The sequence below is a fragment of the Rhinatrema bivittatum genome, chromosome 6, assembly GCF_901001135.1.
Source record: "Rhinatrema bivittatum chromosome 6, aRhiBiv1.1, whole genome shotgun sequence".
Classification (NCBI taxonomy): Eukaryota; Metazoa; Chordata; class Amphibia; order Gymnophiona; family Rhinatrematidae; genus Rhinatrema; species Rhinatrema bivittatum.
This window is the reverse complement of record NC_042620.1, coordinates 115,643,706-115,661,613: the sequence shown is the minus strand read 5'-3', so window position 1 is coordinate 115,661,613 and position 17,908 is coordinate 115,643,706. Positions and strand designations below refer to the sequence as shown.

At 42.0% G+C, this 17,908-nt stretch overlaps 1 protein-coding gene across 3 annotated transcripts in view; it reads left to right on the top strand.

The window, feature by feature from the left end:
• The window catches only part of WIPF1 (WAS/WASL interacting protein family member 1), a 140,000-nt gene extending 122,868 nt beyond the window's left edge, over positions 1 to 17,132 (top strand). For all 3 annotated transcript variants that reach the window (XM_029605822.1, XM_029605823.1, XM_029605824.1), the window contains exons 5-8: positions 1,783 to 2,571; positions 4,284 to 4,499; positions 7,812 to 7,925; positions 14,827 to 17,132. In XM_029605822.1, coding sequence (XP_029461682.1) covers positions 1,783 to 2,571; positions 4,284 to 4,499; positions 7,812 to 7,925; positions 14,827 to 14,882 — 1,175 coding nt within the window. In that variant the 3' untranslated portion in view covers positions 14,883 to 17,132. The remainder of the gene's footprint in view (positions 1 to 1,782; positions 2,572 to 4,283; positions 4,500 to 7,811; positions 7,926 to 14,826) is intronic.
• The last annotated feature ends 776 nt before the right edge of the window (positions 17,133 to 17,908 follow it).

Sequence of the window (17,908 nt, the reverse complement as noted above, 5' to 3'; positions counted from 1 at the left end):
AATAAAGGTCCCAAAGATCAGCTCCTATCCGAACGCCCAGGTATTTGAGGAATTTCTTAACCAGCTTAAAAGGGAAATCTTTCTGTATCGCAGACACCTCTTTAGAACTGAGAGAAATGTTAAGTATCTCTGATTTGTCCATATTTAACTTGTACCCCGAAACCCCACTGAATTGGTTTAATACTCTAACGAGATGTGGAAGCAATCCCAAAGGGTTAGCCACAGTAAAGAGAACATCGTCCGCAAATAGCGAAAGTTTATATTCCTGTTCTCCTACCCGAATCCCCTGGATCTCCCCCTTATTTCTAATAATCGCAGCCAAGGGCTCTAAGTAAAGGGCAAACAGGAGTGGGGAGAGAGGACAACCCTGCCTATCCCTCTTTAAATGAACCTTTTTTTAAACACAGCTACACTAACTGCCGAAACTACACCCTCTAGCAATGAATTCCAGAACTTAATTATGCACTGAGTGAAAAAGAATAGTCTCAGATTTGTTTTAAAAGAGCTACTTGCTAACTTTATGGGGTGTACCCTAGCCCTTGTATTATCTGAAGAATAAATAACCAATTCACATTTACTTCAAGTCCACATTTACTTCTTTAAGCCCCCTCAGCCATCTCTTTTCCAAGCTGAACAGCCCTTTATTCATTCATCCATTTGGCTTCTCCTTATCACTTTACTATACAGTACATAAGCTCTACCAGTAATGACCCAGTTGGTTTCTGAAGAGTTGTGGCCTGCTGATACCCTTTGGCTACCCTATGGACTGCTGTGTCACTAGGTTTACTCAGTCACTCAATCCTGTTCTAGCAGTGTCTTTCATATCTGACCCAAGCATGTCGAAGATTCCATTACAAATTCTGACCTCCACCTCCACTAGTATTCTATTTCAAGCATTGTCTGATTCCTCTTTGATTTTTTACAGATTTGTAAATGTTAAATATACCATGAAGGATGAAGTCTTGCTGTTCCTTACAAAGGATAATTAACCATTGGTCAAATGTTCTGTGATTTGTTGAAGTCATGAGATTGACTATGAAATGGACATATCTGGAGAAAGACCAGATGATAGTGATTGTCACTAGTTAAGAAATCACATGAGAGAGGGGTTCCAATAGTTAACTAATGTGCCCACAAATGTGTGTGAGCTTTAGCTATTAAATCATAAATTGTGGGCTGATGTGTGTTTTTGACTGTGATGGTGGGAGTGGAGATGCAGGATTGGGTGGAAAACATGGAGGGAGGGATTGAGTATGGGAGTTTGTGTGCTCATCTCCCCAGGATAGCAGAAAACCAGAGGGAGAATGTCAGCAAGGCAAACCAGATGGGTCAATTGGTCTTTGTCTGCTGTCATGTGTTAAGTTACTGTGTAAAGGATGGGCTGCACCCAGAGTTTACTTTGCACTTTGCACTGCACTGCATATAAGCAGAAGCGAGCTTCAGTTGTGTAGTTTGAGTGGCTGCAGAAGAATTGTAAAATTACTAGGGAAGAGATGTCCAGAATGGGAAGGTATACAGTGGAGAATGTTGGAAAGCTACAGGTGTCTCCAGGTAACTGCAGAAAACCTCATGGAGTTCCTACGGATTCCTTTGGGCATCTGTATTTCTTTAGGAGTGAGCATTGTACGAATGATCATGATGAGTAACTTTATCAGTACACAATGGGACAGGTATCTTTTATAGGTGGTTTTCCTGGACCACATGACTGCTTGTTTTTTTTATATGCTTTTGAAGAAACAATTGTGAAATCCTCTAATAATTTGTTTTTTGTTTTGTTTGAAGATTCTGGAGGAAGCAGACCTCCAATTCTACCACCTGGACTGAAAACAACATCTCCTAGACCATTCACACCATTAGGAGGTGCATCGAGGGGGCCAGGACCCGCACTGGGGCTGAGAAATAGTGCTCCTGAGCCACAAAGAAACAGAATGCCACCACCACCAAGACCAGATTTTGGTTCTAAATCTGATGGAGCAACTCCCCCTCCTGTGCCAAATACTCAAAGACCCATTCCATCCAGTCTACACAACAGAGGCCCTCCCCCTCTACCAGGAGGTGCTCGCCAAGCCACCTCAGGCCCTACACCTCCGTCTTTCCTATCGAGCAGAAATCCAGGATCGGGAGGATCCTTTCGTCAGACTTCTCCATCAACTCCTGTTCCTTTTTTGAATAGACCTCCAGTGCCTCCTTCACTTAGCAAGCCAACAGATGACAGACCTCCTCCTCCTCCCCCAACAGGAGGCAGACCTTTGCTCAATAGAGATGTTCCTCCACCTCCAGTACCTCAAACCAATAAACCACCTCCTGTTCCTTCCTCACCACGACCACCTCCTGCCTCCCAGGCTGCTGCTCCTCCTCCACCTCCACCTCCAAACAGGCCAGGCCCACCTCCAGTACCTCCCATGTCCAGTGGAAATGAAGACATGCCTCGGCTTCCTCAGCGAAACATATCCTTAACCAGTCTTTCTCCATCTGCCTCTCCAGTGACGGGTCGTTCAGGGCCTCTTCCTCCTCCTCCCCCTCCAGTGGAGAGGCCACTTCCACCAGCAAGAGATCCCCCTGGCAGATCAGGTATGGAAGGTCTGGACAGAACACCACACTTTATTTTTTTCCTTCAAACTACATTCTGTGTTGAACAAACCATACAAATAGTGTGTGTATGCATGTATATATATGTATGTATGTTTGCCTTCAGGCTCAACAATAACTTGGTGTCCAAAAAATGGCATGCTTTTCAGCCTCCACAGAAGGGATGATGTGTCCCCGCAGCAGCCTTTTCCTGTCTGAGAAAAAAAACAAAATGGCTGATTTGATAGGACTTCAAAATCAATTGAGATCTTTTTGTAAAAATACTTTCGAAAACAAAACTCCTGCTATGAATCACAGTATCCAGTCCAGCTTTATTTCTATGCTGCTTTTCCAAAACTGCCCAAAGCAGCAAAGTAGTTGGGGAAGGATGATACATTGACCAGGCTAATGAATATTTCACGATGTAAACTTTTGGGACTGCCACAGTAAGCAGGTTCATGGGACCTGAAGGGAAGAGCTTAATTTCATTAGCTAAAGTACAGTATAAAATACCCTGACTATATTAGATACAAAATAAAATAGACAAACCAGCATGACTCTGGCACTAATTAGTGAACCATTATTTTTGGGCTTAAAGTTAAGACTGTCCAAAGTGATGTACAAAAGTTTGGTTTTGTTTTTTTTTTTTAAATACAATATAATAAAACATAAAAAATGTCATGAACATTGTAATTACAAATCAATGTAAGCTCCCAGCCTGGATATAATTATTTAGCACAAATGCCACACACGTCTACCCTCCTACCCCCGTCATGATGCAAAGCCTCATTAGAATCCAAGTTCCCTGCTCCTGCACAGGTTTCCTCACCAACCAGGCTTGTCCAAGATCCCTAGAGGCAAGAGGTTGGAAACAAAGCACTGGGGTAACATGTGGTAACTTCTGGAAGGGGCTATCCTGCATGGAGTGGCAATTAAAACGCTGAACAAGAGGGAAAGCGGGTAACCTGCACGGAGCGGTGGTTCTGAGCCTGAACATTTTGCTGGGAAGACTTGATGAAGCACTATGGTCTTCATCTGCCATCATTTACTGTTTTACCTGCACTTCCTCTAAGCTGCTTATTGAGAATTTGAGCTTGTATTGATTCCTGGTATCTCGTACAGGGTGACTCATGGAAAAGTAGCCCGCCTCCAAATACCAGTGCCACGCAGGCAGGCTACTTTTCCATGGGCCACCCTATAGAATGAGGTGCAAGCCTGCTGCCACTTCTTCTGGCATATTATTCTGGCAATCTGTTTCCCAGCTGCTGACTGTTTGCAGATACTTCTTTTTGTAGTGTAGGATTAAGGAGCTTATCATCCTGATGATCTGTTGTACTGTGCTTATTTTCAGTATTTTGTTAAAAAATGCATTGCATGGAAAGTAAATCTCACCATCTTTCTTAATTGCTTTTTGTATCAGCAGCAGAATAGTTTATATCCAGGGCTGCTATATTATCTTTTTTTTTTTTTTTTTCCCAATTTTGTGAAGGGCAGTACATGTAGTGACAACCTGAAGTAGTCAACAGGCTACTACTCACTCAATCTTCTGAGCTGTTTGACTTTCATCCAAACTCCACTTACTCAAAGCTGGAGTTCTGTTGATTGTGCCTAAATTTGCATTAAATTGGACCGCTTTGATAGGACAGAGGTTTAGTAGAAAATTACTGATGCTCAAAATGTAATCTCCTATTAATGTTTCATTTCTTATTCACCAGGGCCCCTACCACCTCCTCCTCCCCCTGTGAACAGAAATGGTAGCGTTTCACGGGTGTCACCGGCAGTGCTGTTTCCTGCCAGAGGAGGCTCAGAAAGTCACAGGGCTGGATCAAGACCGCCACTTCCTCCCGACAGGCCAAGCTCAGGAAACCCCCCTCTTCCACCACCACCACCTTCATCGCTGAGAAATGGTTTTCAGGACGCGCCGTGTGAAGGTGAGAAATGCTCATAAGTCACACCTAGTTAGGAGACAAATATTACAGAAACATCAAGTGCTTTTTGCTATTGATTTTTTGGCAGTGACCCAGCGTGAGAGCAGATTTACACAAGAGATCACTTTAGAAACACAAACCGTTGCTGCTGCTCAGCTAGCCAAGTAAACTGTGTATCTCCTGCTCCGCAGCGCAAACATTCAAATCGAGGCAGAAGCTTGAGTAGCAGCCATGAGCACAGAGAGACTCCAGTTCAAAGACGTTCTGGTGCCCTGCACAACCCAGAGAATAAGATCAAATAAAAAGGTGCTCTGGGAGAGACTAGTATTTCTTTGCAACCAAAGCAGACTTTCAGAATCAAAAACAGCACTCGCAACAAAATAGTTTTTTTTGGAAAACTTATTTTACGGGCCTAAGCCCTGACTAAGAAGTTGGCTCCGTCATCGTCAGTTTTACACCTTTTTTCCCCCAGCTAGAGAGCTCAGTGTGCATGCAGTGGATCTTCGGCCATCTAAAAATATCTGTAACTTCTTTACACACACAAATTTACTTGGATCAAAAAGGGATGTTTCGAGGGCATGCTGGAAGATGGCAAGTTAAATTTGCACAGCGCCTGACTTTTACAAAGGTTTTATGTACAGAAACAGAATGCCAATTATCTGCTTTAACTTTGCACCCATTTTGCAACAGGTAAAAGTTATGTGCTTGTATTTAGCCACACAGTAATCCAATCTTCAGAGTCAAAGTGTAGCTTATGTTTGGAAATTGGGTTGGTTTTGTGCATGCTTCAAATTACACACACAATGGTATGCTTGCTCCCGTTCCAGTCTTCACACTATATCTTTACTCTGATAAAGGAACCTGTTGGGCATTGTACCCAATGTTTTATTCCCTCACTCAAAACTTCCCAAAAAAACTGAAATTTAAAAAAAAAAAAAAAAAGTTGCAGTCTATCAGCCTACAGAGTCACTCAAACTCTGTGCTTCCCCACTCCCATCATTTCTCAATAAAATATCAGCCTTCAAGCCACCTCCTCATCCCCACTCTCCACATGCAATCCCTCACCAAAAGCATTTGGTAGACCCAAAAACCCCCAGGGACACCAGGATCGCAGTACAATCGGACCGTTCCTGCCAGCGTCAAGAATTTGCACTGCAAGCAAAACCTACCAGCATTGCTGTCCGAGTATTATTCTTACAGCAACATTGGCAGTCTCTGCTTCCAGCAGTGCAACTTGTATCACGATCCTGGCAGCCATGAGGGTTTTTGGGGGTGTCGGGGGCAGGGGGGTTAGTTTGGGTTTAGGGGGAGGGTGAAAATGAGGGAACCCAGATGTTGTGGGGGGATTTTTTTTGTTTGTTTTTTTGAGAAATCACAGGGGAGGAGAGGTATTAGGGGGCTGTTTGGGCCAGATGGCCTGCTGCTTTATATAATCATTTGGGGGACTTGGGGAGAAGGGAGAAAATAGGTGCAGTGCCCAACATTAGTTTCACTAATTTAATTGGAGGAGGGTGGGGATCAGGCTGGTAGGCCTGCTAGGATATCTTTTAAAATTGTATTTCCTGCCACTTAACAGGCTGTATTTTGCATATAGCTGGTTAAGATAAAGTTTTTTCCGGGTATGTATACCCAGTTAACTCTTTCACCCTGCCCTGAGTCACATCCAGGCTTAGCCAAATAACTTATTCAGCTAATTCTATCAGAGTTAGCTGGATAAGTTATCCAGCTAACTTAACTCTGCCCTAGAATGCCCCTGGAACATCTCCAATTTAGCCAGATAAATTTTATGCAGCTATATGGAACATATACTGGACAAACCTTGGGGTTTGTCCAGTGAACTCAGGTTATCTGAACAAACCTCTCATGAATATGGATCTCCATGTTTTCACTCATTGTGACTGTGGTGTTTTTAATTCATTTGGGTAGGTCATTTAGCAATGCTAACATACTCCATTTGCATATTGGGGGGTTTTATTGAGGTTGGGAAATTCTCTTGGCTACAAATTAACGATGTGTTGGGCTCTGTTGGGGAATGCCTCAATTCTCACAGGGCCACAGCATAGGCTTAGAGCTGCACTGAAAGGAAATGAATAGTTTCTGGCATGGGGACAGACACTAAGAAGTGGATATTCAAAAGCCATTTAGATGAATAATGTAATAGTTATCCATCTAAATGGCTTTCCCAGCTATATTTGTCCTTATCTGGCTAAATTCTAGCTGGGTAACTTAATTACCCAGCTAGAATTTAGCTGGATAAGAAGGGGGTGGGCAGGAGATGTTTCGGGATGGCCCTTAGTTAGCTGCATAAGCTATGCAGCTAACTATGATATTCGGCCAGTAGGGCTGTCATAAAGTTAGCCAGTTGGACATAACTGACTAGCTTTAGGAAAGCCGAGTATATTCAGAGGCGCTACTGTGCTGCTGAATACCCTGCTAAGTAGCCAGATATGTTTATCCATTTAACTAACCGAGCCGCCCAGTGGCTGAAAATGGACCTCCATATGACCAGTAGGGGTCAGTATTCAAAGGCTTTGTTCAGGTAATTTTTGGAGGTCCCCAGACGACAACGAAGATTTCAAAATATCCCCCCACTTCCTAGCTAAATTTTGCAGCTATATTTCATGCATGTTTTCATTGTGGATATCTTGAAAATCAGACCAATTGTGTCACTCAAGATTAGTGTGGCCTATCCCTGTGTTAGAAGGCCTAGTCTCTCTGAATTTTTGAGGTCAGCATTTTTGCTAGGAATTCTGGCTATGAGCATCTCTTTGCCTTTTTTTATAGAAACACTGCCTAGGACTCCAGCATCTAAATTTCCTTGGTCACCATTAGCTGATTGAGTTGAATCCATTTGCTACTGCCAGCCTGAGATAACGGAGTAGCCTCCAGTGCTTCACAGGGCTCATTGGAGATAGTAGCAGCAGCCTTGCTTTCTGCTCTGCCAAGCATGCCAGACCTATGCTGCAATTAGCAAAAAGCCTAACTTCTCAGCCAGCTGGCTGTAGCTTTGTCTGTCCCCACCATAGCCTGCTGGCCAGCTGACCTGAGTGAAGAATGTAGCTGAGGAAGAAGCTGAGAGATTGAAGACAAACACAGTATCTTATCCCATGCCTTTTTTTGATTTGTATGCTTCACTTTTTAATCACCAATCATAGCCAATCCAGTTCTTCCTGGAAATAACTAAAAATACAGCTCTTAGTTTGTCACTAGTTAGAAACTCAGTATTTCTGTGACTGTGTGTATGACATTTGGCTGATGAATTCAGTGCAACCTGAGTCCACAAAAGATGACCAAACCACCTTTCTTTTTCCTCAGATGAATGGGAGAGCAGATTTTCATTTCATCCATTATCTGATTTACCGCCACCAGAGCCCTATGTAGCTATAAACAAAAGCTACCCCAGCAGACTTGCAAGGAATGAAAGCAGAAGTAAGTATTACTGGATGATTGCAGTGATCTGGGTTGATTTCATAGCGGGTGCCTCTATTTCCATGTTAGGAAATGTCACAGATATGCCCATCTTTCACCCTATCTAAGGGCAGGAAGTTATTCATTTGTTACATTGGCAATGCTGGAATCAACTGTTTCTGCTGCCATAACCTTCTCTGCCACTACCTGAACCTGATCCCAGGCCCTGGTATGTTTGGATGTATGGGCAAACTATATGATTTGTCCTTTTTCCTATGATTAAAGACACTTGTAGCCTGCTATTCCAAATACCTTGCTTATACTGGGCTGTGAGAGAATAGTCAGTGTAATAACAATAGAACACAACGCGACATTTTGCCTTGGGGAATGTAAATGGCTGTTACCCGTAACCTCTATTGTACCCAATTACTTATATTTATAAACAAAAACCAAAGACAACAGACGTTCAGAATTTGCTTAATTATATCATAGAGACCATCATAAAATTAAAGGGCTTGCAGATGTTTGCTTAAGAGTAATTACTTATGTAGGTAGTTACGCGTAAAAACAGTCCAGATTTTAATCATCAGTCTCATTATATTTAACTTGATTTTTGTAATTTTTCTTTGCAAATAAAAGTATTGTCACTTACCTTTTCTTTTCTTTTTTTCTTAAAGGTTGTTTTTATTCTTTTTTTTTTTTTTAAATTATATATTTTTTTTGTTGTGTTCGAAGGGGCGTTGATTAATGCCCTAATATAACTTAGCCCAACACGAATCGTGTTTCATGTAAAACTTCCTTAGGAGCCGTCAAATTTGGCATGCAGAATCCACCGAATAGCGTGCTCCTTAAGTGTGCACAGTTGAAACGTCCATCCCTTGATGTGATTCTGTGGATTTTGCATGCCCATTTTGACAGCCCCTGTGGAAGTTTTACATGAAACACGATTCGTGTTGGGCTATGTTATATTAGGGCATTGATCAAGACTCCTCTGAACACAAGAAAAAAAAATCTTTAAAGAAGAATAAAATACAACCTTTTCAAAGAAATAAAAGGAGAAAAAATAAGTACCAGTACTTCTATTGTATTTACAAGTAAAAATTATAAAAATCAAGTTAAATATAATGATACTGATTAAAATTTGGGCTGTTTTTACATGAAAGTAACAACATAAGTGCTCGCACTAAGTAATTACTCTTAAGTGAACATCTGCAAGCCCTTTATTATGATGGTCTCTACAATATAAATAAGTCCAGTTTTGAACAGCAGTTGTCTGTAGTTTTTTTGTTTATGGATACTATCATTGTTACCGCAGGTCTGAGTTTCTTTGTATAATTTTTGCCTGATTATTTATAACCAAAGATGAGATTGCTAACCAGGAGTCATTTTCGAGTTGGTTGATTGTTTGTTTGGTTTTTTTTCATGTAGTTTGCCTTTATTATATAATTTCAGTGTATTACAATAGTCTTTAAACCCTGATAGAAAGCTTTTTGTGTTTCTTTATTTTTTTTTAATTATTTGAAATGAAATTATTTTAAAAGAATATGTTTAAGAAAAACACTATGGGGTCATTTTTCAAAGCGATCACATGCGAAAAGTTGCTTTTCATATGCGATCACTAAAAAGGGGCAGAGTCAAGACCGGAACAGGAGGCGTCTGGGCAGCACCGGGGTGGACGCCGTGAAGACAGCATGGATGGCAAAAAGGTAAGGAGCCTTTTCGCTTCCAATTTCTCTCCCAATAGCACCACCTTTTACGATGGCGCTATTGGGTGCGAAAGCCGGCAGCGATCGCAGGCCCGCCCCCCCCCTGTACCGCGCGATTCACGCCGCCGCAGTGTCTTACAAAATCTAGGCCTAAGGAGGTAATTTTAAAAGGGGTTACATATGTAAATGTAACATACTATCATAGCAATTTTAAAAAGCCATTTCTTAGTGTCCAGTCAGATGAATCCAAAATAAGTGGGTTATGCATCTCTACCAGCAGATGGAGAATGAGTAACTGACATCACAGTATATACACCCCTGCAGTTACATCAGGCTGCCTGTATTCTCCATCTCCAGCAGATGTTGGGCGTGCATCTCCCCACTGGGGATTGCTTCATTTTAAAATAAAGGAGAATTAAGGATAAAATTCACCCCGCTCTCCTGTGGTGATACCAAATGGTCCCTCCTCCATTTGAAAATTCCTGTGGTGATTTCCATGGTCCCTCAGATGTGTGCCTTGGTCCGGTAGCTGGTTTTGCCAGTGTGGACTTAGCTGCTTAAGCAGCTGAAAGGCAGCAGGTGCAGGAAGCAGAGCGCAGCGGTGATGGCACATGCCTCTTCCCCCCACAGCCAGAAACCGTCTCTGTGCTCAGCCAGGTACAGCTGAGCTCCAGTAAGTTTAAAAAAAAAAAAAGAGAGATACAGAGACTTAGCAGTAGGCTTTTTGTTGTACAGTTTCCTCCTCTCTCCCTCCCTCTGGTTCTGGTTCTGTTTCATTCCGCTCCTTGGGCGATTGAGGGACATGGGCAGTCTGGCAGGTTGAGCAGCCTCCTTAGGCTAGGCTTTTTGCTGTGCGCCGTGTGATAGGCTGCAATGGCTTGTCGCATGCTTTCTAAGGATGCCCTCTAGAGGATTGTCTGTCCGGCGTGTGCGTCTCGCTGTGCGTTCAGGTTGTGTGCCCAGTTTTTGAGCGCACAGTGGGGCCTTGTAGTCTGTGTGCTTAGTGGCCATGCGCTTACCTATACACACAAATGGTACTGAACACTTAAGTTTTTTGTGTGCTTAATTTTTGGCCGCCTAGGTAAGTGCCTAGGTGTGAGCACCTCAGTGTTGGATGCATAATTTCTAGGCTTCTAGTTGAGCGCCTATCTAAAAAAAAAAAAAACAAAAAACAGCTAGACGCACACCTCCAGCCACCACTCAGCACATTGTCTGCCAACATGGTGCCTGTGCTTAAGAAGCCTAAGCATCTTTCTCTTTGCACTGCCGGTTATATACGGGCATCTCAGCCAGGAGGGCCCGCCTTTTTGTGCCAGCGCTATTTGGAGACTCAGGGAGAATAGTCGTCCTCTGATTTCGCTAAGCCTGGTTCTTCCCAGCCAGATGTGGGTCTGGGTAAAGATTATTCAGGTGGGGGGCACCTGAGTTTGGAACTCCCTTACCTGGTTCCTTAGCAGGAGAAGGTAGCTCAGGGAGTACACCTCAGGTCCCTCCCGGTCTGGATGCTTCAACTTTTTTCATGGGTAAAATTTTTCCAGGGTTTGCAGTCCTTCTTTCTTCAGGCACAGTCCTCTATCCTGTCCCAGAGGCGCAGGGGGGAAAACCTTGCCCAGATTTTTTGTTGGGCGCTGGAGTACTCCTGGAGCGGCACCGGGTCCTCTGGATGGCACGGATGATGCTGCCGATCCTGCCTGTCTTGAGGATGGTGAAAATCCCCTAGATTAGAACCATATGGACCTATGTTGTGGTTCTTTCATAGAGATGAACTGCCAGCTCTGATTTCCTAGACCTTGAAAATTGCTTGGAGTTCCTGGGACAGATTCAGTGTCTGAGCTAAACAGAAATCCCATTTTGGTTTCCTTGTGTAAAGCCTCTTGTTTTTTCCCCATGAAGGAGGCCAATCAGGAATTAATTGATCTTGTGGGGTGCCCCAGAGGCTATTTTTAAAGGGGGTCGGATTTTGGAAGGCCTGTACCCTCTGGATCCAGTGGTAAGATAGCACTTATGTTTTTCCCAAGATGGAAATGCACTTGTGTGTGCCGTCTCCAGTCAGATCACTATTCCTGTGAAAGGAGAAGTGACCTTGAAGATGGTCATACTAAAAAGTTTGAGGCTATCCTTAAGCGAGCATTTGAAGCAGTGGTAGTTACCTTGCAGATCGCTTCTTGTTACTTGGTGGCTCGCTCTTGTTTGCTTCTCTCCCAGGAGGTGGTTGACTCAAGGGTAATCTCGAGGGCAGTTGTGGATCCAGCTGCTGCCTTCTTGGTGGAGGCAGGTTGGGATTGGTCTGCACTTCAGAGGGGTGGCTTCGATAGTAGTGGCCAGGCATCAGTTATGGTTGAGAAATTGGTTGGCTGATGCTACCTCCAAGGCTAACCTCACCAAATTGCCCCTTAATGGCTCATTTTTGTTTTGTTGTGAGAAACTGGCCGGTAAATGGGGCGAATCTCTGGTTCCTTGTTTGCCGGAGGATATGAAGCAGGTGCAGTGCTCCCTTCACATGAGAGGGCGCGCTAGAGGATCCAAGCATTTTCGACCCTGTAGAGAAGCGACCTTCAGAGGACTCGACCCTTCGGTGGATCTCACTCCTTTTGTCCCTGACAGCCCAGAAGAGGTGCAGGCTCGGATAGTGGAACCTCCTAAGCCTCCCAATGAAGGTTTGCCGACCAACCCCCGGGAACTGGAGGTAGGGAGATGCCTCTCTCTTATCAGAGGTGGGTCGAAATCACATCGGATCAGTGGGTCCTGGAGGCGATATGCGAGGAATATGCACTGGGGTTTTGCAGTGTTCCTTGGGACATGTTCATGATGTCTCCCTGCCACTCAACACAAAATAAAACAGGCAGTGGAAACTGCATTGGCAAGGTTGTTCAGTATGAGGGCTATGGTCCCAGTGCCCACATCTCAAGAAAATATGGGGCAATTTTTCATTATTTCATTGTGCCAAAGAAGGAGGGTCTTTTTTTTTTTTTGTTCCATCCTGGACATCTGCGAGTGAAGCACTTTCGCATGAAGACATTGCGCTCTCTGGATCTGTCAGATGTATCTCCACATTTACATCCAACTAGAACATCAACGCTTCCTGTGGTTTACAGTTCTGGGATGCCACTTTCAGTTTCAGGCGCTGCCCTTGGTCTGGCCACTGCTCCCAGAGCCTGTTCCAAGGTAATGGTGGTAGCTGCAGCAAAGTTGAGAAAGGATTGACACCTAGAACACCCATATTTTGAATGCATAATCCACTTCTTCTGGATTTATCTGACTGTCCTAAAGAGAAGGAAATTTATCAGGTAAGTAGTAATTTCTCATTTGTGCACTTACATGTGAATATTCTATAGACAATTCAATGGCATATATTGTAGCAATTTTCAAAAGCCCAATTACACGAGTAAAGAGCATTGACACGTATAAAAACCAATTTTAAGCATGTAAATGCTTTTCATATTTCATATTTATTGATATACTGTCATTCTGAACATACAATCATGGTGGTTTGCAATAAAGCAATCATACTAAAAATGATAAAATGTCATATTCACAAATAAAATTCATAACATACATGTCGTCTTATCAGTTGTATCAGCGACTCAGCTCTATCTTCTTTTTCTCAGTCAGCATATGCTATAGTACATAGCCACGTTTTAAAATCTTTTCTGAAAAGCCTGTTATCTCTCTCTGAATGCATAAATTCTCAGGCATTGTGTTTCGCAGTCTTGGGCCAGCAGTTGAAAGTGCTCTTTCTCTTATTTCGCTTAAGTCTGCTGCATGCAAAGATGGAACTTGAAGTAAACCCTTGGGTAGCGGATCGCAGATTTCTGGGTGGAGCATACAGATGTAATGAAGCACTTAACCATTCCGTATTATTAATCATGTTATGAAGGATGGAGAGTACTTTGTATTGTACTCAGTTTCACTGCTAACCAGTGAAGTGATTTTAAACCAGGAGTAATATGATCATATCTCCTGTGTTTCTATGTATGTTTCTATGTTTACCCAAAAGGATTCTTGCTGTTGTATTCTGTAGTAACTGCAAAGGCCGAATTGTATTAGTTGGCAGACCTAAATTTAGGGCATTACAGTAATCGAATTTGGTGAAAACAAGCATTTGACATACTGTCCTAAAGTCATCATATGCAACCAGAGGCTTTAAATGTTTTAAAATGTTCAATTTGTGGTAGCCATTTCTTATTTTTTTTTATGTTATGTGGTTTTTTTTTCATCAGTAAATTGCTGTCAATTAAGTCACCAAGGTCACAGGCCTAATCAATCAATTCTATTTTTAAAATAAGGCCCTAAAAACATTTTTTAATCATCTGCCATGGTTTGGGGCAGATATTTTTAAGCTAATTTAATGTAATATTTGATTCTTCATCTTCTGATGAAGGAATGGCACTTGAAGCTACCCTGACCTTTTTTTTTTTTTTTTCTTTTTGACCTAGCAGTTTCTTTCTGCTTCTTTGGGCTTCCAGGCACCATCGTCCTACCCTTGGTCTTTTTTCCCTCTATTTTACTTTAGTCCGCTTATTGCAGTGAAAGTCACTAGGACTCCTTCCAGAACCCTGCAGTCACCGGCCCAAATTCAGCCAGTGGACGTTGCCAGGGTTGTGAATGCCTCCTCTAAAGCATCTCCAGCTCCAACCGGCTGTACTGCACTGCCACTCGACCCCCATCTTGCTTTCAGAGTTTGAAACTAAAATGTTGATCACTAATCCCAATTACTATATCCATACGAAGATATTTTTGCTAAATGTTTAAATTACCAGACAAAAAGCATCCCTGTCATATGGGAAGGGGAATTAAACAGGGCTGCATGCTGAATCTGAACAAAACACGTTCAGGGGTCCCTGTGCCAAAGGACCGCCACGGCAATGACTGGGCTAGAGAACAGAGGAGGCTGTTTTTAAATTGGAGGAAGAATCCTGAGATTTAAAGAAGAAAATAGTGTGGGTGGAGGGAGGGGACCAGAGTGACCGGAAACAAGACAGCGAGAGATACAGATGTCCTGGGGAAATCCTATTAGTATGGATTATTGTTTCCTCTCCTCAGATTGAGGCACAGTATCCTCCCAATCCTTCTACATGTAAAACCGCGGGATGGGTTTGGATGTGTATGCTGGGCACTTAAGCGAAAAACTCATTTTCTCAACTGGCTATGTTTAGCTTTTTCCCTATGAAATTTGTCTTAAATTGTCAATAAAAAATATTTTTTTTTTACTTCAGGTGGCTCTGGCAGAAGAGAGCGAGGCGCTCCACCACTCCCACCTATACCAAGGTGAAGTAGGGTTTCCTGCCTCTGGGATACCTGCTCTGCATTTACTTCATCCTCCGGCTGATATCACTGAAAATGTTAAATTCATCAAAATTCAAGTATTGAAGATCAATGGATGTTAAATAATAACTGCTATAAGTTTACGTGCTTACGCTGCTGAGTGCATTTAAAAGTAGATCAGGAAATGCAGATGGACCACTTCCAGATGGAAGCCATAGCAGAAGCTTCTTGACTCCATGTGCAGTTCTCACTGCCTTTCAGTTTTAACTGAAAAAGATAGCTGACTTTTCTTTATGTTCTATTGCACCTATGCTGGCTGCGTCTGCTAGCAGGAGGGCATTTCTTAAGTTTAGTGCTACTTGCCACCCTGTTGCACTTCCCTTTGGCACTATTGTTGAATTCTAAACCTCTTCGATTTGACCCTCAAGAATAGACTATTAACTCACCATTTCAGTTGGCTAACACCCAACATTCTATAAGCCTTAGAAATTTGTTATCTGACTGGTAAGGACCTCAGAAGTAAACCATGTATGTTTATCATAGCAGCTCGAATTGTTTCAATTTGGGAAAAAAAACCAAAGTGTGGTATATCTTAGCAGTGACCTCCAGGTTGTGTCTTTTTTTTTTATTACTAATGCCCTGGTGGGTTGAGCGCCCCCAGCTTGCCTCCATCGCTAAGCTCTTCCATGCACCTTGCCAAGTGTCATTGGGACAATAACTCATACTTAAAATTAGGTGCCCACAATAAAACCAGATCATTGAATTTGCGATTTCCAGGTTTTTATTAGTAATGCTTTTTGTGAAATGAGAATTGCTTGACCATGTTAGAAATCCAGATTTTGGGGCTTTGTTCAACAAAGGTTATAAAGAAGAGGTGCTTTTTTTAATTTCGTTTACAACACTGTTTTTTGCGATTTCACCATAGCAATTTTTACTCAACTCTTTCTGAACCAACGCTTGTAGCATTTGAAGTCTTTTAGTTACTGCTAAAGATTATAAAGAATCAAGGCACCTACAGTAAACCAATGTATGGCAATGAATGACTTTTGAATACATTAATTTAAAATGTGTTTCTGGAGTGTTAATACTAAAGTTTAAATATAATTTTAACGATACAAGTATTCTAGAAGTATAAATGCAACATAAAGCAATAATTTCCAGAAAAGGAGTTTATGGATGTTTTATTGCCATATTTTTAATATATTTCCTTACCAGCATTTTCATTTTAACCTGCTAAAATATTATGTCCTGTAGTTACTTTAATATCAAAGTAAAAGAGCTGTCCATAAGAGTCTGATGCACTTAAACCATACCTAGAATACTGTTTCTAACATTTGTCTGATCCAAGAAGATAACATGTCAAAGGATTTGAATGCATGTTTTTATTTCACTGCCTCTTAGACCACAGACATGTTATTCTTGACTTAACCAGGCTGAGGATGGAGAGAGCACTTTAATGTAAGATCTGCTGACCCTTCTACCCCTACAAGGATGCTCACAGATAGATTCTTGAAGAGGATGATGTCAAGGCCTTCTGCCTCTCTTTGTCCCTGGCCTAGACACCTACGTTTCGCTGGGGCAAATGCTCTGCCAACATTTGCATCACTTCTGGGGTAATAGCTGTTGTAGTCCATCCAAAATCTTAAAACTGCCCTTATCTGTCACCTCCCAGCTCTCTCCATCCCAACTGCTTGTGTCTTCAGCACCAACTCCCAGACACAAACATAGCTGCACTGTTTTTTGGGAGGGAATTCTCTTGAGAATGAGTTTGAGTACAGATCTCAACTGCCTCAACTGTACAGGACCTTTGCATCTTGACATTTAGTTAATGTTAATGAATCTGGCTTAGCAAGATGTAGTATTTTAACAGAAAATATTTCCAGTATATTTTTTCCTTTACCTGCTTTGTCTAAGTGAACAAATATTTTAATTCTCCAGTGGTATTTCTATCTGTTAAGATATTGGTAACAAATTAGCAAGAGTTTCCAAGATATGAAAGGTTAGATTGGGTGACCATGATGTTTATGGGGGGAAGGGGGGGGGGGGCAGCAGTTCATCTGAAGTACCTCCTTTTTTTTTTTTTTTGTATAAAACCAAGCTATGCATTTTTTTAATTTTTTTTTAATTTTTTTTTACAGGAGACTGTGAATCTTTTAGATTTTTGTTTTCTGTAAAATGACCAAAGATACCGAAAATATGATGCTTTGTGTGTTACCATTTTGTATTTGTATAAAATAAATCTGCCTAACTATTTGAAGGTGCTCTCTTTTTTTTTTTTTTTTTTTTCTACTGTGCATTTCTTATAAGAGGAAACTTAAAAAAATGTTCTTGTAAAGATGAAGGCTCTACCTGTGCACCTGCAGTGCTCTACTGCCCAACCAGAGTCTTCAATGCTGAGCTAAAGATGCAACTCCTCAGCAGCAGTCCTGCTGTGGCCAAATGTCTTCCCTCAAGCACTCACTTGGGGTAATTTTCAAAGCCATTTATGTGCCTAAAACCCGTTTTTATATGCATACATGGCTGTGCTAAAACTGATGTGGATCGGCGCATTTAAAATTGTGTGTGTAACCTGATTTTGCATGCCCTTTAATATGTGCTGAGGACAGGGATGCAGGTGGGTGGAGTTGTGACTTACACGTGTGCTTTTTAAAATCAAAAAGTATGCACATAGCTCGGAGCAGGTATAACTGATATGTGTTACTACAGGAATGAAAATTAGCAGGTAGGGGTAGGCAAACCATTTACATTCATTCTTTCAATTTTGGAAAGCATGTGAATAAATCTATATGTGTACATTTGAGTAAGTGCAAATGTATATCCACATGCTAACTTTCATAGTGGACTCGTGGGCATATGTCGGCTTTGCAAATTCAGGCTAAAGTCTGTGGCTAGTTTGTACCCTAGTCCAATGTGGGCTTTTGAAAATTAGAAGCTCTATAATGTACTTATTACCCAGACATTAACATACTGTCGCTACCCATGACCTAAGTTTATGTTTACTCAGCCACAGTAACTTCTTCCCCCCCCCCCTCC